This window comes from Prosopis cineraria, unplaced genomic scaffold, assembly GCF_029017545.1.
Source record: "Prosopis cineraria cultivar Desert tree isolate PC_DT_omini unplaced genomic scaffold, ASM2901754v1 PC7, whole genome shotgun sequence".
Classification (NCBI taxonomy): Eukaryota; Viridiplantae; Streptophyta; class Magnoliopsida; order Fabales; family Fabaceae; genus Prosopis; species Prosopis cineraria.
Window position 1 is genome coordinate 25,118,879 of NW_026555338.1, and position 16,227 is coordinate 25,135,105.

The 16,227-nt window shown below is 31.5% G+C and overlaps 2 protein-coding genes across 10 annotated transcripts; both read left to right on the forward strand.

Moving 5' to 3' along the window:
• The first annotated feature begins 3,046 nt into the window (after positions 1 to 3,046).
• On the forward strand, positions 3,047 to 13,140 carry LOC129315580 (U-box domain-containing protein 35-like). Of its 9 annotated transcripts, none has more exons than XM_054959393.1 (12): positions 3,047 to 3,331; positions 3,416 to 3,513; positions 4,103 to 4,221; positions 4,338 to 4,525; positions 5,423 to 5,502; positions 5,582 to 5,703; positions 7,516 to 7,709; positions 8,168 to 8,487; positions 8,689 to 8,790; positions 10,756 to 11,184; positions 11,532 to 12,284; positions 12,682 to 13,140. In XM_054959393.1, the coding sequence occupies exons 4-12, from the start codon at positions 4,342 to 4,344 to the stop codon at positions 12,862 to 12,864; spliced, it is 2,367 nt and encodes a 788-aa protein (XP_054815368.1). In that variant the 5' UTR covers positions 3,047 to 3,331; positions 3,416 to 3,513; positions 4,103 to 4,221; positions 4,338 to 4,341; the 3' UTR covers positions 12,865 to 13,140. The 9 variants fall into 9 exon arrangements, with proteins under 9 accessions (XP_054815368.1, XP_054815370.1, XP_054815372.1 ...); XM_054959395.1 differs by having other exon boundaries at positions 3,429 to 3,513; XM_054959397.1 differs by lacking the exon at positions 4,103 to 4,221 and having other exon boundaries at positions 4,253 to 4,525; positions 11,625 to 12,284.
• Positions 13,141 to 13,252: 112 nt separating this feature from the next.
• LOC129315582 (uncharacterized) lies at positions 13,253 to 15,781 on the forward strand. The gene is made up of 2 exons (XM_054959399.1): positions 13,253 to 13,927; positions 15,658 to 15,781. Exons 1-2 carry the CDS (start codon positions 13,608 to 13,610, stop codon positions 15,659 to 15,661), a joined length of 324 nt encoding a protein of 107 aa, XP_054815374.1. The 5' UTR covers positions 13,253 to 13,607; the 3' UTR covers positions 15,662 to 15,781.
• Positions 15,782 to 16,227: the final 446 nt, after the last annotated feature.

A 16,227-nucleotide genomic window follows, 5' to 3' on the forward strand; every position in this document is an offset into this window, starting at 1 on the left:
AATTTACTTTTATATTATGCAAGTAAACGTAGATTTTTAATTTTACAGTTGTAATCGCTGTAACTTTGTACTTCAGTTTCATTAATTCAATAACTTTTACATCAATTTCTTTACATTTTTATTTCTAGGTAAATTGAAGTATGAGAGTCAGGGACCCTTTTGTCATCTTTAAAATTTCATATTTTTGGTATCCTGGTATTTTGTTGTTCAAAACACAATTTGTGATGAACAAGTATAAATATTGCACCCATTGCTAAACATTATTCAAAGCACCTTATATTTTTGAACATCTTATCTAAAGCAATGTCTTATGTTTTTAAATAGAATAAGTAATTCTTTTTTTTTTCTTTTGAGTCTCACATCTTTATTATTTTAATAACTCCTCTTACAAAAATCTATCTATGGTCATTATCATTTTAACTCGTTCATTTTATTCTATAATTTTCCATTCCATTTTCCCCTATCTTTTTCAATAATCAAAACATGTACTCCCTTCATTAAAAAATATAAAGCATTTTTAACTGAATTTTATTCTCAATAAAGTAATCACCTACTTTTTAACTAACATATCTTTTATATTTATCTATATTAAACACCTTACAATAAATATAAAGTTATTATCAATAGAGGCACTTTTGAAAAAAAAAGCAATGATTACATCTCAAAAAATTAAAAATATTTATATTTTTAATATCAAATTTATCAAAAAATGTCTTATATTTTTAAACAACAACAACAACAATAACAAGCCTTTATCTACTAGGTATCCGAACATATATTTTTAAACAAAAGGAGTAATTATTTTTCAAGGACTAATTGTTTTAATAACAATCTCACCTCTTTCGCCTGTAAGAGGTCCCGAGTGTGCATATGAGTGTGTCTCCCTTTTCCATGTAACTAAATCAAATAAGTTTTCATGATTTTATTTAAAAAAATATAAATGCAAAATATTTCACAATGTTAAAAGTTCTCAACTTTCGATTTCTTACCTCGCCAATCATGAATGGAATAAATGGAACGATGTAGAAATATGGTGCTCAAGCCATATTAAGTAAAGAATTGCATAACATACATTTTCTTTTCTTTTTTTTTTTCCTTTTTTACTTTGCACTCAGGTGTTCTATTAGTAGAGATAATTTTATTTGAATCGCGGTTGGATACTAATATTATGTTTGATAAGAAAGAAAAGCCATGAAGAAAAAAGTGGGAAAGAAAAGTAACAGTAGACTATATTTTTTCTTACTTGACTATTAAAAGAAAAATAAAAAAAGAGAAAATTGAAAAAAAAATTAATATATGAAACTCACATCCAATCGCCCAGCCACTTTTAAATTTACCATTTTACCTTTCCCATCCCCTAACTCCTTTCATTTTCTTATATTTAATTGCAGTTTAAAATTTTTAGATTAGTGTATATTTATTTATTTTATAAATCATATTTAAAATTATATAAAATAATTTCCAATTATCTTTTATTCCATTAACAATATATAGTGAAAATTAAATAAATAATATATTAAAAGATATATTTTATTATAGATAAATATTTTTAATGAATAGTAAGGTTATTATTATCAATATAAAAGTTAACAATAATTTTTTCTTCTTCAGCCAATTATAATAAGAGAAAATCATATCTTTCTACTTTTCTTTTATTAGCCAAGTATTGCATAATTGTGAATGCCTCTTTCAAAGCTTAATTTATCATATTATAAGAAATTATAGCCTCTTCTATTATATTTTTGATTTTTGATTAATATATACCAATTACAGTAAATAAAATGATTTATATATTTTATAATTTATTTAAAAGATGAATCATTTTAACTTAAGTTTCAATATCAATATAAAAATGATCATTATATTTTGTTACCTATAAATAGTCATTATCTTTTTTTTTTTTTTGGATAAGAAAATAGTCACTATCTTTATTCTTTATATACTCCTGTCATCACACGATGACATGACATGACACGCATCATCCGCGGGGATAACGCCTTTTTTTTATTCATAGATAGGCTGACCAACAAAGACACGGGTTTGGAAGCGTCCAAAGTTTTTTTTTTTTTTTTTTAAAGATTTTGTCTCCAAAATTCCTCGTAAATTAAAGGGAAATCTCATCTAGAGCTAAAAAAAAAAAAATAAAGTTCAATATATTTTAAAATTATTCTAAAAGTTTAAAGTCTTTTTTGTTGGCCAAAAAATAAAGGCTTCTTTTATAAATAAGTTTTAAAAAAAATAGACACAATTATCTTTAATGACAAAGAAAAAATTTTAAATTCACTATCAATAAATAATTATTTATTATATGTGTATTAAAATTGATGATTTATGAACATTTAGTTGTAAAAATTTAAATTTATTGTTATAATAAAATTTTTTACTATTAATGAACAATTATTTGTTAATATGTGAATTGGTAAATATGTAGATGTAAAAATCTAACTTTATTGTTACCATAAACTTTAATTTTAAATATATAAGTTATAAATTCTAGACTTTGATTTGTAAATAAATGAATAAACACTTATAAATATTTAAATTTTAAATTGTAAAAATTGGTCAAAACAAACATATCAATTTTAAATAAGAATTTCACTCTCAATAAATAATTACCTGTTAATATGTAAACATGTAATTGTGAATTCATGAATATGAAATCATAAAAATTTAAACTTATACTCATTACCTTCTTTTGTTAAGGGCAATTGAGTTTTTTTTTTCTCTAAAATATATTTGTAAAGAGGGTCTTCGATCTACAAAATAATTTCATAATATATTGGGTGCTAATTATAATTTTTTCTCTCTTGGAGCTCTAGATGGGATTGTCCCTAAATTAAAACTTCATGTTTCACCTAAAATAGGATATACACACACACACATGCGCGTAATATTTTATTCATTTTTATATTAAAAATTATTTTTTAATTTTTTTTGTATTTTATATTCTTATCTGTTTTATTGATCATGCAAACCAATCCAAACACCCGATTATAATGCGCTGGCCTTTCTATTAAAACCAAATGATGACAGAGTTCGAACTGAAAATTTGCGAACAACGACAGAGATTAAAAAAAAAAAAAAAGAAGAAGAAGAAAAATCCGAACCAGAGAGAACAAAATTTGAGTCAGATTTGACAGTCGCAGTACCGATCACAATGTCCTGTGTCAGAGAAGGCAGGCTTTAACATTTCCGTTTGGTTTTGGAATCGAATTCTTCCATTCAGTTTGACTAAGCACAGACCTGCCGCTTTCAATCTCACGGATTGGATCAAAAACCATTATATAATTTATATATCACTCTTTTTCTTTCGAATGCTGATGCGTTTGCGGTTAGTTGAATATTTAAAGTTGTTACCTTCTTATAGAGGAAACCCCAATGCGATTCTGACATTTGTTTACCCTGAATTTTGGAGAGGACGTTACCAGAGGGCAAACTAAGTTGAAGTATTTTGAAGCGTGATGTGGTCCGCGTTCTGAAGCTTTTCTGCTTCAACTTGTATCTTCTTCTAAGGTTAGTTTCTCTGGGATTTTGGCTTACTCGCTGTTCCTGAAAATTTGAATTTGTCCCTTTTGAGAGAAAGAATGTTGGGTTTGGGAAGTTCATGGTTTCTAGGTTTAAAAGAGCTGGCTGCTTGAATAGTTGGAAAAGTGTATTGATTTTCATGAATTTTCAATCTTTAACCATTTGAGTTTCTGAATCGTTTCATCCGTCTGTCTCTGTGTCTGTTGCTTCGGATCTTTGAAAGTTCATGTTCTTTTAAACTTATGAACTGGATCAAGCTTTTTTTCATCTTCTCAATTATGGAAATTGGGCCAAAATAATCTTTCTCATGGCTTTTAGAAATTTTCTTCACTCAATTTAAATTAAATTCTTATGAGATTTATGACTTAATTATTTGCATGGCAATCTTGGAATATGCTTTAAATGTGTTGTTGTAACAGATATTTGCTTGTAAATCAGTCATCATCATAATTTACTCTGCCATGAGTGCTATCATCAATAGCATGGAATGTTTTTCCACCATTGTACGATCCTGCTTATTCTTCATTTTTCTTTTATCTGTTCATATCTAGCTTATCATATTCATGTTTTTCTGCAGCTCATCTTTTTCAAGTTGAATTTGAAAGTATTGAAATCCATTATTGCAAACAGTTTATTGATTAGGAAGCATTTGGTAGATTCTCCTCAAGTGGCATTCAAAATCTCAGAATCCCTGAGGTCCTACATTTCTTCACTTTTACCTTTGCAGCTTCTATGATAACTTCTAATCCGACAACTCCTTGCTGTGAAGTTTCTCTTGCAATCTGACAGAGTTTATTGTCTCCTCTAAGAAGAGTGATGATGGACAATTTCCGTGGCAGAGGAGATGAATTCAAGAAGTCTCCATCACAGCATTCATTGTCTTCAGGTGTAGCTGTAGCTATCAAGGGTAACAAGAAAAGCAAGCATATGGTACAATGGGCGCTGGATAAATTTGTTCCTGAGGGGAGAATTATGTTTAAGCTGATACATGTCCATTCTGGTAAAAATGGAGTTCCAACACCAAGTTATATATGTTTTCTGTTCATTGTATTCAAGGGAAAGAAGCATCTTTATCCAGTAAGAGAGTGAAAAATAGTTTCTTGTATATCTCATCACATCTATAAACTTCTTAGCTATAATAATATTGGCAAGAGTTGCACATTTTCCCTGAAAAAATTGCCAGAAATCATTCGTTCTTGTTACCTGAAAGGCTTTGTTTAAATCATCTGACAACTGCTTCAGTGTTTGGCAAGTCTTCAAATGGCAGTTTTTACCTTTAAATTACTATGAAGGATGTATTTAGATGAATGATCATGATAGGATGTCGTTTAATGTTTATAATTTTTTATTGATTGAGGGTGACTTTGTCCCAAAGAAAACAAATCTTTAGTCCACAAGAGAAGCTTCAATTTACTAATTCTCTCCCTATCGAAATCTAGATTTCCCATCATTTAGATGCTTCAATTTACTAATTCTCTCTCACTTTAGAGTATAGATTTTATGTCATGTAGAAGCATCTTATGTATTGGCAAAAGGCGGGAGAAAGTTAAGAGGAGCTTTCCCCCCATGAAAAATGCTGCTGCTTTCACTACCACATCAAAGTGAAACAGGCTTGTATAGTACTTGCTGTGTCTCATTAAATTTTGCTACCATTTTGAAGATATTAGAAGGAGAGAGTAATGTGGATTACTCCATTGTAACAAGATTTGCATTTTCGGGGTAACAAGTAACATCATTATTGATAGTTAAAATTTTTCTTACTTTTTCAATATAGTGGTCATATACACCCAAGTCTGGATTTTAGAAAATAGCTTCATTTTATTTTCATGCCAATTCAAAATCTTTGTCCTTGCCGTGGGAAATACCATCCCTATATGACAAGTACATAATGATGCAGCAGCTGCTTTCAAGAAGGAAATGAAGTGGCAGACAAGTGCAATGCTTCTACCTTACAAGAAAATGTGTGAACAGAGAAAGGTCATATATTATTTCTTGTTAAATTTAGCTGGGACCAATTCAGCAAAGTAAGACTTGTACGCTTGTTCTGTCAATGCAGGTTCATGTAGATATTGTAGTGATTGAATCTGATGATGTAGAAACCGCAATAGCAGAGGAAGTTGCTAAGAGTGCGATAACCAACCTGGTTATTGGGGCTTCATCTCATGCCATATTTACAAGGTACTCCCTCCTTCCCAAATTATAAGATACTTTTAGACAGAATCTCACATACCAATAGACTTCGTTAAATACACTTAACAACCTTATCTTTTAAAAACAAAAATATAAACTTTCAAAAATACCTATCATTTAATATATTAAAAAGAAAAGGGACGGAAATTAATTGTAGATAGAGAAAGGGTAATATTAAAATTGGTGCATTCAATGAAATCTTAATCTACTCAAAGCGTTTTCTATTTTGAGACGGAGAAACTCTTTCAAAAGTGCCCTATAATTTGGGATAGAGGGAGTATTTACTTTCTGTATTGATCTATGCTGCAGAAGTAGTTCTGGTTTAAAATATACCTACTTCTATGTAACTTTTGACAGGAAGGTGGTGACAAAATATTTATACTATTACCTTGAAAAACAAGTCCTTTCTAGAAAATTGTAGATTGCATATAGAGCTTGGAATATGAACCAACTTGGATCATGTGGATTGGATGAAATGTGGGTTGGGTTCAACTTGTTTCTATATGGGTTGGAAAAATCCCAATCCAACCCTTGAGGATTGGTGGGTTACCAACTAGCTCATTGCCTATGTGGCAATGACACCTCCATGTAAATGTGAGATCCAGGGTTTGAACCCTGCTTTGGCACCTAAGTGTGTGATTTATGTTTAATTGATCATTTTTTTTTTAAAAAAAGAGGGTTGGTTGGTTAAATGGGCTAACCTACCAACCCATTTATTTTTTTCCAATTTATTTTTTGCATGAATTTTTTTTAAAAAATACACCTAATTGGCGAGTTCCAATTTGACATTCCTTCATGATTCATTCTAGATACACCAAAATATTAATCTATAATGTATGTGCAAAATATATGAATTGATCCAGTTAAATAACTCATGCCTAATATGATTTACACTCACAAAATTTTCCCTTTTTCCTTTTTTTTTTTAAAAATATTATGGGTTAAACAGGCCAGCCTTAATCCATCAGGGTTAACCCATATGATTCACGAGTTATATGGTTCAAGCTAAAAAAAACTCATTTTTATTTGGGCCAATTTTCCCCCCAACCCAACCTTTTATGACCGGTTATTCGGGCCAACCCACATAACTCGACACATATTAGCAACTCTAAATTTGCATATGATATGAGACAGAATGGAAATACAATTCACTTTTTAATGTTAGTTATTTATTGCCTATTGTCAAAAACGTTCATCATCCTGTTTAACAAGTCATTTGAATAGCATACTCTTTCTTTAATGTTCATATTTGTTGTCAAGTTGATTTGAAAAACTCTGCTTATTGTGGCGTTTTATATATTAACTGGTACTTTTGAGGTGATCTTCCTAACTATTATGTAACATCTTGAAGGGCCAATCATGAAACCTTCTGATGCTTGTTGTCTTGGAATGAGTTGTAATGCTGCAGGCGAAAACAATTTTTTTGTCCATAAAACTCCCCTTTTGTCCGGATTTCTTGCATCAATTGTTCTCTGTCAGATATGCGGTGATGACATCCTGTGTTAGTTGCTCACAAGCTTATCTAGATTTACATGCATAAACACATACGTATATACTGTTATAAGTATAAGTTTAAATGGAGAGTCCATCTCAAAAGACTAGATTAGATTGGAGAAACCTTTAGACTTATAAGCCTCACTTTTCATATGAAACTTCTTGATGTGGGACTCAACACATATTGATGCATGCAAGTATCAATCAACTTTTCTTTTTCCTCTTTCTCTTTCGTTCCTTTTCTTAAGATGAGCTTTATTGATCTTGATCAGATTATGATGGTTTCCTTGGTGATTTTTCCCCCAGTAAACTGAAGGGTCTATCTGCAAAAATCTCATCATGCACTCCAAGATTTTGTACAGTTTATGCTGTTTCCAAAGGGAAACTGTTTTCTTCACGGCCATCAGACATAGAGATTGATGGAAACTTAATAGATGACAGTAGTGAAACCAGTTGTTCGACCAGTAGCTCATTGAACTCTGCGTCCACCTCTCAGATAGGTATTCTAGTTCATACATTTAAGTTACTGAGGTTTTCTAAATAATTGATTACATTATGAGCAAACAATAAGGAGAATGAAGTGTCTTGGTATTATTACTAGTCTTAACATCAAATTCAAAACCTTGTCTAATATCTGAACTTATTGAAAATCATGTTGATTATGCTAAGCTTTTTATGGCACAATCATTCCTTTATTGGAGCATTGTTAGTATATTGTACATTTTTATGTTTCTTCCCTTACTTCTGTCGTTGTATTTCATGTGGTTTATTCAATTCTGAGAATAAAACAATAGATCATTTGGGTCTTGTGGCCTTGTCAATGAGAAGTTTTAGTGGTGTATGTGGTATTTATATGAATTTGCGTGGAGTTGCATATGGATATCCAATTTTAGCACTCTTGTTCTGAAGGCCTATTCTTAGAATACTATTAATGACATATGATTTTGAATATGCACAGACTATAGCTCAGTTGGATCGTATGCTTCTATACCTTCCTCTTCCCTAGCAGCACAGAGATATCAAGCTCTTTCAAGCATTAATCAGACCCTTCAAAGCACAAAATCTAGTTTAATTGAAAATGACCGCCCTAGAAGCCATTCCCTAGATCTTGGGATAGAGCAAACTGCTATATATTCTTCTACCAGAAACTCAGATGTTGGCTATGCTCTAAGCCGGGCTTCTAGTTACAAAAGCAATTTATCAGATGGCGAATCTTGGAATTATTATCAAAATCCCACCATGGATGCACCACTGGCATCTGTGTCGCCTGATAAGCAGGTACCTTTCATTTCTTTATTTCAACAAATGGTATTTGTATAGCTACAGATTATACACCAAGCAATGGTGGCTCTCTGATATAATTCCTATTTCTAGTGGTAGCATTGTAATGATAAAGTAGACTATACTGCAGCATGCAAATTCTGGGGAGAAAAATTTATTTATTTATTTTCTCCCCTGCTTTGCCATTTATATGAGCAGGAAAATCTTAACGTTGAGCTGGAAAAGTTGAGAATTGAACTAAGGCATGCCCAAGGAATGCACATGGTAGCTCAAAGTCAGAGCAGTTATGCATCAAAAATGGTATTATCCAATTGCTTCCGTCTTTCTCTAATATGGTAATGCTAACCTCCACGTTTGTTATTTGGAGGTTAGCAGTATTTACATTTGTGCTTTGGATGAACAAAACCTCTACTTTTCCAATAAAAGAAAAAAATAAAGGGTTAGGTACATTTTTACTTTTGAATCTTTTTTTTTTTTTTTTTGAGGTGCACTAGCCTCCCTAAAATCAAGGGTGATACAATGTCATCTCTTAAATATTAAAAAAGATGCAAAAAACTGTCAGTTTGACCATTACTGGGCATGGAAAATTACAAATAAGGCCTAAAAAATTACAAATAAGTCCCCAATAATAAAATTAATACAATGAAGTCCCTAAAATTACAAATAAATGCCAAGAGACTAATGTTATTTCTTACTCATGTAAAAGACTTTAAAATATTAATAATTTAATATTTAATACCTTAAATATCAATGTTATTTACCAATCTTCACACTCAATTTACAAGTCAACTTTTGAATTTACAAATTCTTTAGAAATTTACAATGTAATTTGTGTATATGTGATTTATAAGTGAATATGTGATAATTTATAAATTTTTCTCCAAAATTTATAAATCCTTTACAATTTTTTTGCTCAACTAGTGTATTCAACATTTATCAGTAAGTGTGTTTCTTACAATAGCTAAGTTGCAAAATAAAATAGTGTGATAATTTATAAGTCCTTCAAAAATTTGTATCTGGTGTAAAAAACACATTCACTTATAAACCATGGATTCACTAGGTAAGTTACAAATTTCTAAAGTATTTGTAAATCTCAAAAGTTGACTTAAATTGTATGCTAAGATTTGTAAATAACATTTGATATTTAAGCTATTTAATATTAGAAATTTAATTATACATTATTCAAAAAACTAATATCTTTTAACTACTTATTGTCATTGTTGCTGGTATTGGTGATCAAAAAATTACTTAGTAGCTAATCAAAGTTGTTAGTCAATGATATCTTTGTCTTTAATGAGTGAAGAATAACATTAGTTCCTTTGAATTTATTTGTAATATTGAGTACTTAGTTGGTATTAATGTTATTGTTGAGGACTTATTTGTAATTTTCTAGTCTTATATGTAATTTTCTTGGTCCACTAACAATCAAACTAATAGTCTATTAACAGAAGTGTAACATGGTATCTTTTTAAATATTTAAGGAGTGACATTGTGCCATCTTTGACTTTAGGATGACTAGCGCGTGTCAAAAAAAGTTCAACAATAAAAATGTATCTTAATCCCCCAAACAAAATTACATGGCCCTTTAGGTTTTTTCTTGTAATATTGCATGAATTGTGCATGTTAATGGGTACTTATGTTTTTATCTCTTAGTAGCAAAACTAATTAGGTTTTGATCTTTTGCGATTAAATTTGTCTTCACGAGAAATGAGGACTTTTGGGTAAAGTGACGTGATCCTATATGCAAATTGAGAAGTAAGAGGAGTAAGTAATAATCGTTAGATCACAAATTAATAATGAATATTGAAGCAAAAGTTGTTGATGCAAAATCAAAATCAAAGAAGATTTCATGCTTTTATTTGTGATCAACTTGGCTATTAATTTGTGGTCACTTTACTGTTCTCGCCTTAAATACTCTTTGTTAACTTTAGGTGAGAGGAGTTTGAACGCACTTGTGGATAAAAAATTTATTTCACAATTAATACGAAACTGTTGAAGCAGAATTAACATATTTGTTACACGTATGACAGTTCTTGCATTAATCTGAATTGTTAGTTTGTGATCTAACAGTGATTGCATGCTTTTCTCAGCTCTCACTTAAAATCACCCACCATGCTCGATAAACCCCATGTGTGCATATGTAGCTTTGCTGCGATTTAGTCTATAGCAATTGGAGTAGAAGCAAATATTCCCATAAATGGCATGGAATGCATTTCATTGATTTAAAATGTCAGTTGGAGTAAAATTTTTAAATGGTTTAAACAGTTGAACAATCTAAGTAAGAAGAGAATCGAGGAATCTACGAAACTGAAGGAAATTATTGCAAAGGAGCACAAGGCCAAAAAATTAGTAATAAAGGAGAGAGAGAAATGTGAGACAGCAGAAAGAGAAGCTGCTTATTTGATAAGAAGTGCTGAAGAGGAAGCCTTTGAAAGAAGAGAAGCAGAGAAGAAAGCTGTCGAAGCTGCCAAAAGGAATGAAATGCTAGAGGATGCTCTTAGCGGTTCCCTGCCTCAGTATAAGAAGTTTACTTGGGATGAAATAGTGTCAGCTACCTCATCATTCTCTGAAGAGCTAAGAATTGGAAAAGGAGCATGTGGAACAGTTTACAAGTGCCATTTGTATCATACACCTGTGGCGGTAAAAGTTCTCCACACTAATGAGGACCACATTATCAAGCAACTCCAACGAGAGGTATGGAAACTTTGTGAACGCATATGATTTGCGGAAAACATGCACGTGTGTGTGTTAAAATTTATATAAACAAACTATTCTTTGGCCTTTAACTGTTCACATGCGTACTCTCTCAGGACATTACCTTTCTCAAGAATGCCTTTATTTGTATCAAGGTGTCTAGTCTAGGAATTTAGTTCAAGTGCTTAATATGGTTAATACTGTATCTCCATTAGTTTTGTATTAATGTTTCACATTTTTTCTTTATCGTGATATAAATACACATATGATAATTGGCTTTTGGCCAATGAATAACTAGCCAGATAAGTATGAAACTAAATAAGCCACATGATTATCCTTATTTTCAGCTAGAAATACTGAGCACAGTTCGTCATCCAAATTTACTTCTTCTTCTTGGGGCATGTCCTGATCATGGTTGTCTTGTGTATGAATACATGGAGAATGGTAGCTTGGAGGACAGATTACTCCAAAATAACAGTAATATCTCAATCCCTTGGTTCAAGAGGTACCAAATTGCATTGGAAGTGGCCTCAGTGCTTGCCTTTCTTCATAGCTCAAAGCCCAAACCTATCATCCATCGTGATTTGAAACCGGCGAACATCTTGCTAGATCGAAATCTTGTGAGCAAGATTGGCGATATTGGCCTTTCTACGTTACTCTCTTCTGATACTTTGTCTACAATGTTCAAGGACACAGATCCTGTTGGGACGCTCTCCTACATAGATCCTGAGTACCAAAGGACAGGGTTAATATCTCCCAAATCTGATGTATATGCTTTTGGAATGGTGATCCTGCAATTATTAACTGCAAAACCAGCTAGAGCGCTTACTCTTGTGGTAGAAACAGCAATTGACAAGGGAAATTTAGCTGAAATATTGGATCCTAAGGCAGGGAATTGGCCAATTCAGGACACTCTGGAATTAGCTCAATTAGGCCTAAGCTGCGCAGAACTTCGGCGCAGAGACAGACCTGATTTGAAAGATCATGTAATTCCCATAATGGAGAGATTAAAGGAAGTCGCTGATAGGGCTCAACATTCTGCCATAACTATTATTGTTAACTCTAGACCTCCTAATCACTTCATCTGCCCAATACTTCAGGTACCAAAATATTTCACTTTGCTCATCTCGTTGATTCTCTAATCTCTTTGCTAAAATAGGATGTTCTTCATAAAAGACATTTTACATTCTGCAAATGGCTTCAACAAGATGACGTCTAATTCTTGTTCATGTGAATGAGTTAACTGGTTGACTTCTATGATGGTAAAACATTATATTTTGGGGTAAAAACATAGATATAGTTTTTAGCGTTTGGTAACAAGTATTTCAATAGAATGAAGAAATGTGGAGGAATTTTCTCTGATGATTGTCCACATGTTACTTTCCAATATGGCAAGTTGGCAACAATAAAGGAACGTTCACCTTATTGTCCTTCCCTTTCCTTTACTTTCTCTATATTATTTTGAAAGGGTAAAAAATAATACTGTGATTGGTGCAGGATGTGATGGATGATCCTTGTGTTGCTGCTGATGGTTATACATATGATTACAAAGCTATTGTAACATGGTTGGAAAGGAATGACAAATCACCAATGACAAATATGCCTTTACCTCATAAGAATCTGATTCCCAATCACACACTTCTATCAGCTATTATGGAGTGGAAATCTGGAGAAAAATGATACAAAGTTGGTAATTGTCAGTTTCGTTGTTGGGCTATTGATTTCTCCATTTTAGCTTTGGTATAAAAAAAAAAAGGGTGTTTTTTCTGGTTGGTAGTGTCTTAGATGTAAATTTTACTTTTATTTTGTCTATAATCTGGTGAGGTAACTGTAAATGTGTTTTGATTCGGTTGTCGGACTTGGGCTCTGTTTAATGCCTATAATTGATGTTTGTATTTGGCTCTTTGAAAAGGAGAAATATTGAAATTTGAAAGTAGAGATAAATTATAAGGTTAATGAGCAATATATCTCCTAACTTATTATGTGAATAACATTTTAAACCTTAAACTCATAGTCTCAGAACTTTTAAATTTGTAACATCTGATCCCCAAACGTAAAGTGTAAGAAACGATATTACTTTTTAAATTTGCAGCATCCGTCTCCTCTTCCTTTCTCTCTCATCATCTCTCCCCACTTCCTTGTCTCTACCCTCACGCTTCTTCAATCATTTCCTTCAGCCTTGTGCCGGCACCTCCTCTTCATCTTTCTCTTCTCACTCTCTCACTGCCTCTGCAACCTCTAACCTCCCTTCTACAAAGATGAATAGATGACAATCTTTTACCTCCTCCTCCTCATATTTGAAACAAAGCAACCAACAACGGAAACATAAAACATGTTCAAAACCAACGAAGGAACAGGTCAATGAGGGAATGGAAGAATGCTGATGGTGGTGTGGTCGCCAAATTTGAGAAAAGTGGGTGTATATGACATCGATGATAGGTGGGGATGAGGTTAATGGTGATGCTCTGTCCGAAGAGGCCGAAGTCGTTGGTGCTCGGATTCGCAGAGATCTAGAAGGACAAAAGAGGAAGAAGGAAGCTTTTAATTTAGGTGAGGAAAGAAGGGGGGGATTGCAGAGAGGAGGAGGAAGTGGAATTAAGGTTGACACCGGCAATGACGGTGATTCTGGTGAAGGTAAAGGAGAGAGAGAGGGCAACGATGAATCATCCGTGAAGAGAGAGAAAGGAAGAGAAGAGGAGGGAGATACCACATCAGCATGTAGGTGGGCCTCACCATCTAAAATGTAATGCCGTTTCTCACCCTTAACGTGTTGGGAGTCAGATGCTACAGATTTAAAATTTAGGAGAACTTTTGTTTGTTTCATGAATTTAAAATTTGAGATCTATTTGCATAATAATTTAGGAATATATTGCTAGCATTTTTAAACTTTTAAAATATAATTATAATTTTTTTAAAAGCATCCATATTAATAATAATTTTATATTTATTATAGGGTGTTTAATAGAGGTAAATATGAAAAGATAGAATTCGTTGAAAAGTAGGTAACTACTTTATTGGGGTGAAATTTATTAAAAATATTTTATATTTTTAAACGTAGAGAGTATATATATATATATATATATAAATATAAATAAAGGTATTAGGGTTTTTTGGATAAGTGACTTTAAATCTAAATAATTAACTTCAATTTTGAGCTTTTTAAAGTAGTAAAAGCATTTTTTAAAAGTTAAATGTAAGTAAATCCAAAAGGGGGGGGGGAGTATACCGAAACAAGCCTTAAATGGAGTGAAGTCATTTTCCAAATTTTACACTTGCTTTTCCATTATTAGTGAAAAACAAAACATCCTCAGTTGGAAAAAGCCATTGTCTTTTTCTTTTTCTTTTTCTGTGAAGCCATTTTCTATGTAACAATCAAATAACCTAATATTTTTCACTTAAAATTCTTTGAATCAGTTAGAAATGTGGACTCATACTTTCCTTCTGTAATTTTATGAATATCAATCCAAGGTAGATATACAAATAATTCTAATAATCTATGTGGAAAAATAATTAATTGATAGTCTTAAATATTCTCAAACATTAATTTCTCTGCGGAGCATCCATCATCATCTATACATATCAAGTTGATGTTGGAAGATTATTTCTGAAAAACTTGTCGACATAATTGAGTGTGAAGTTGCTTATTGCCCAATCAAGTAAATAGTCCTTGTTTTATAATTTTCATAGATTCAAGAAAGTATAGAACCTCATCTACTGGTTAACTCTAGTTGAAGGGGTTAATCTCTCATAACGTAGCAAATCAATATTCAAATCCTTACCAGGAGGAGAGATGCTAATATTTAATGCTTAATTATATCTTAATAGAATTTCTTTTAATAAAATAATATCTGTAAGTAATCAAAAAGTAAAATATAGAGCCTCAACCTGCCAACACAATGGAGAGAAATTAAAACAGAAGTAAATGTTTATTGACATTTGAATAAGAAAATTTCTTACTAAAATATGTTTCCTTAAGACATTTTTCTGGTTGATTTTTTTATTGAATATTGAGATTATATAACGTAATAATTAGTTGTTCAAAAGTAAACATGTCTTTTTTTCTCTTGCATTCTGTGCATCTGGAACCTTTTGGCTCCACTGCTACCTGTATAAAGAAATATTTCTAAGTATCTAACAGAAAAGGAAACACAAGACGCAACAACAACAATCAAATCCACCTTTCAAACCTTTTTGGATTCAAAATTCTTCACCTGCAGTAATATCACTCTGTTATTTTCAATATCCACATGAAAGATGTCAGCTTTTCGCTATCGACCATTAGAAAATAAAGAAGATCCACCAAAACTAACGCACATAACGTAAGTAAAGTATGAAACAATAAGATATAATTTAAGCAATAAGCCATATTGACTTAAGAAGTCTCTTAATTCCACTTTTAGATAGATCAAGCCATTGATGTATGAGATTTATTATGAAATTGAGAAATACCATAACATTGATATTGTTATGTAGGTAAAACTTGCTAGCATTTACACATGGACAATTGATCTAAATGTTAGGTTGCTTCAACTTTGATCAAATTGCAGGTAAGGACTAAGCAAGACTGTTCATAGCTTTTTTAATTTGGAAAAATTACAAATTTATCCCATACAGTAAACTTATTTATATATAAATCCCACAAAATTGAAAACTGTAGTCATGTCCCTTAAAACTTGAGTATAATTTAGGATTTGGGTGTAAAGATAATACTGCCTTGTTAATTTAGCTTTTACTTACAACTATAATTTCAAAATTTATAAGTAAAAATTTGTAATTCACAATTTGAATTTTTTTAACAGTTGATATAACATGAATCTCCATGGAGTTAATTAGGCCTACTTAAAACTATAATTGGTCTAATTGGGATGTGTGAAAAGTAATAGAACTCTTTTAAAATTTACATATTTAGCCTATGGGTTATTTAAGGTTAGACTTAATTAATAAAGCTATTGACAATTGATTTGATTTTCTCTTAATATAACAACTTCACCATTTACAAGTAAAAATTTATAATTGACAAGCCAAATTTCTAATTTTACACTT

Coding starts and splice junctions, on each gene's coding strand:
- LOC129315580 (XM_054959393.1), top strand. CDS start 4,342: ATGATGGACAATTTCCGTGGCAGAGGAGATGAATTCAAGAAGTCTCCA. Junction 5,704..7,515: donor TCTCATGCCATATTTACAAG/GTACTCCCTCCT, acceptor TTTTTCCCCCAG/TAAACTGAAGGGTCTATCTG. Junction 11,185..11,531: donor TCAAGCAACTCCAACGAGAG/GTATGGAAACTT, acceptor CCTTATTTTCAG/CTAGAAATACTGAGCACAGT.
- LOC129315582 (XM_054959399.1), top strand. CDS start 13,608: ATGACATCGATGATAGGTGGGGATGAGGTTAATGGTGATGCTCTGTCC.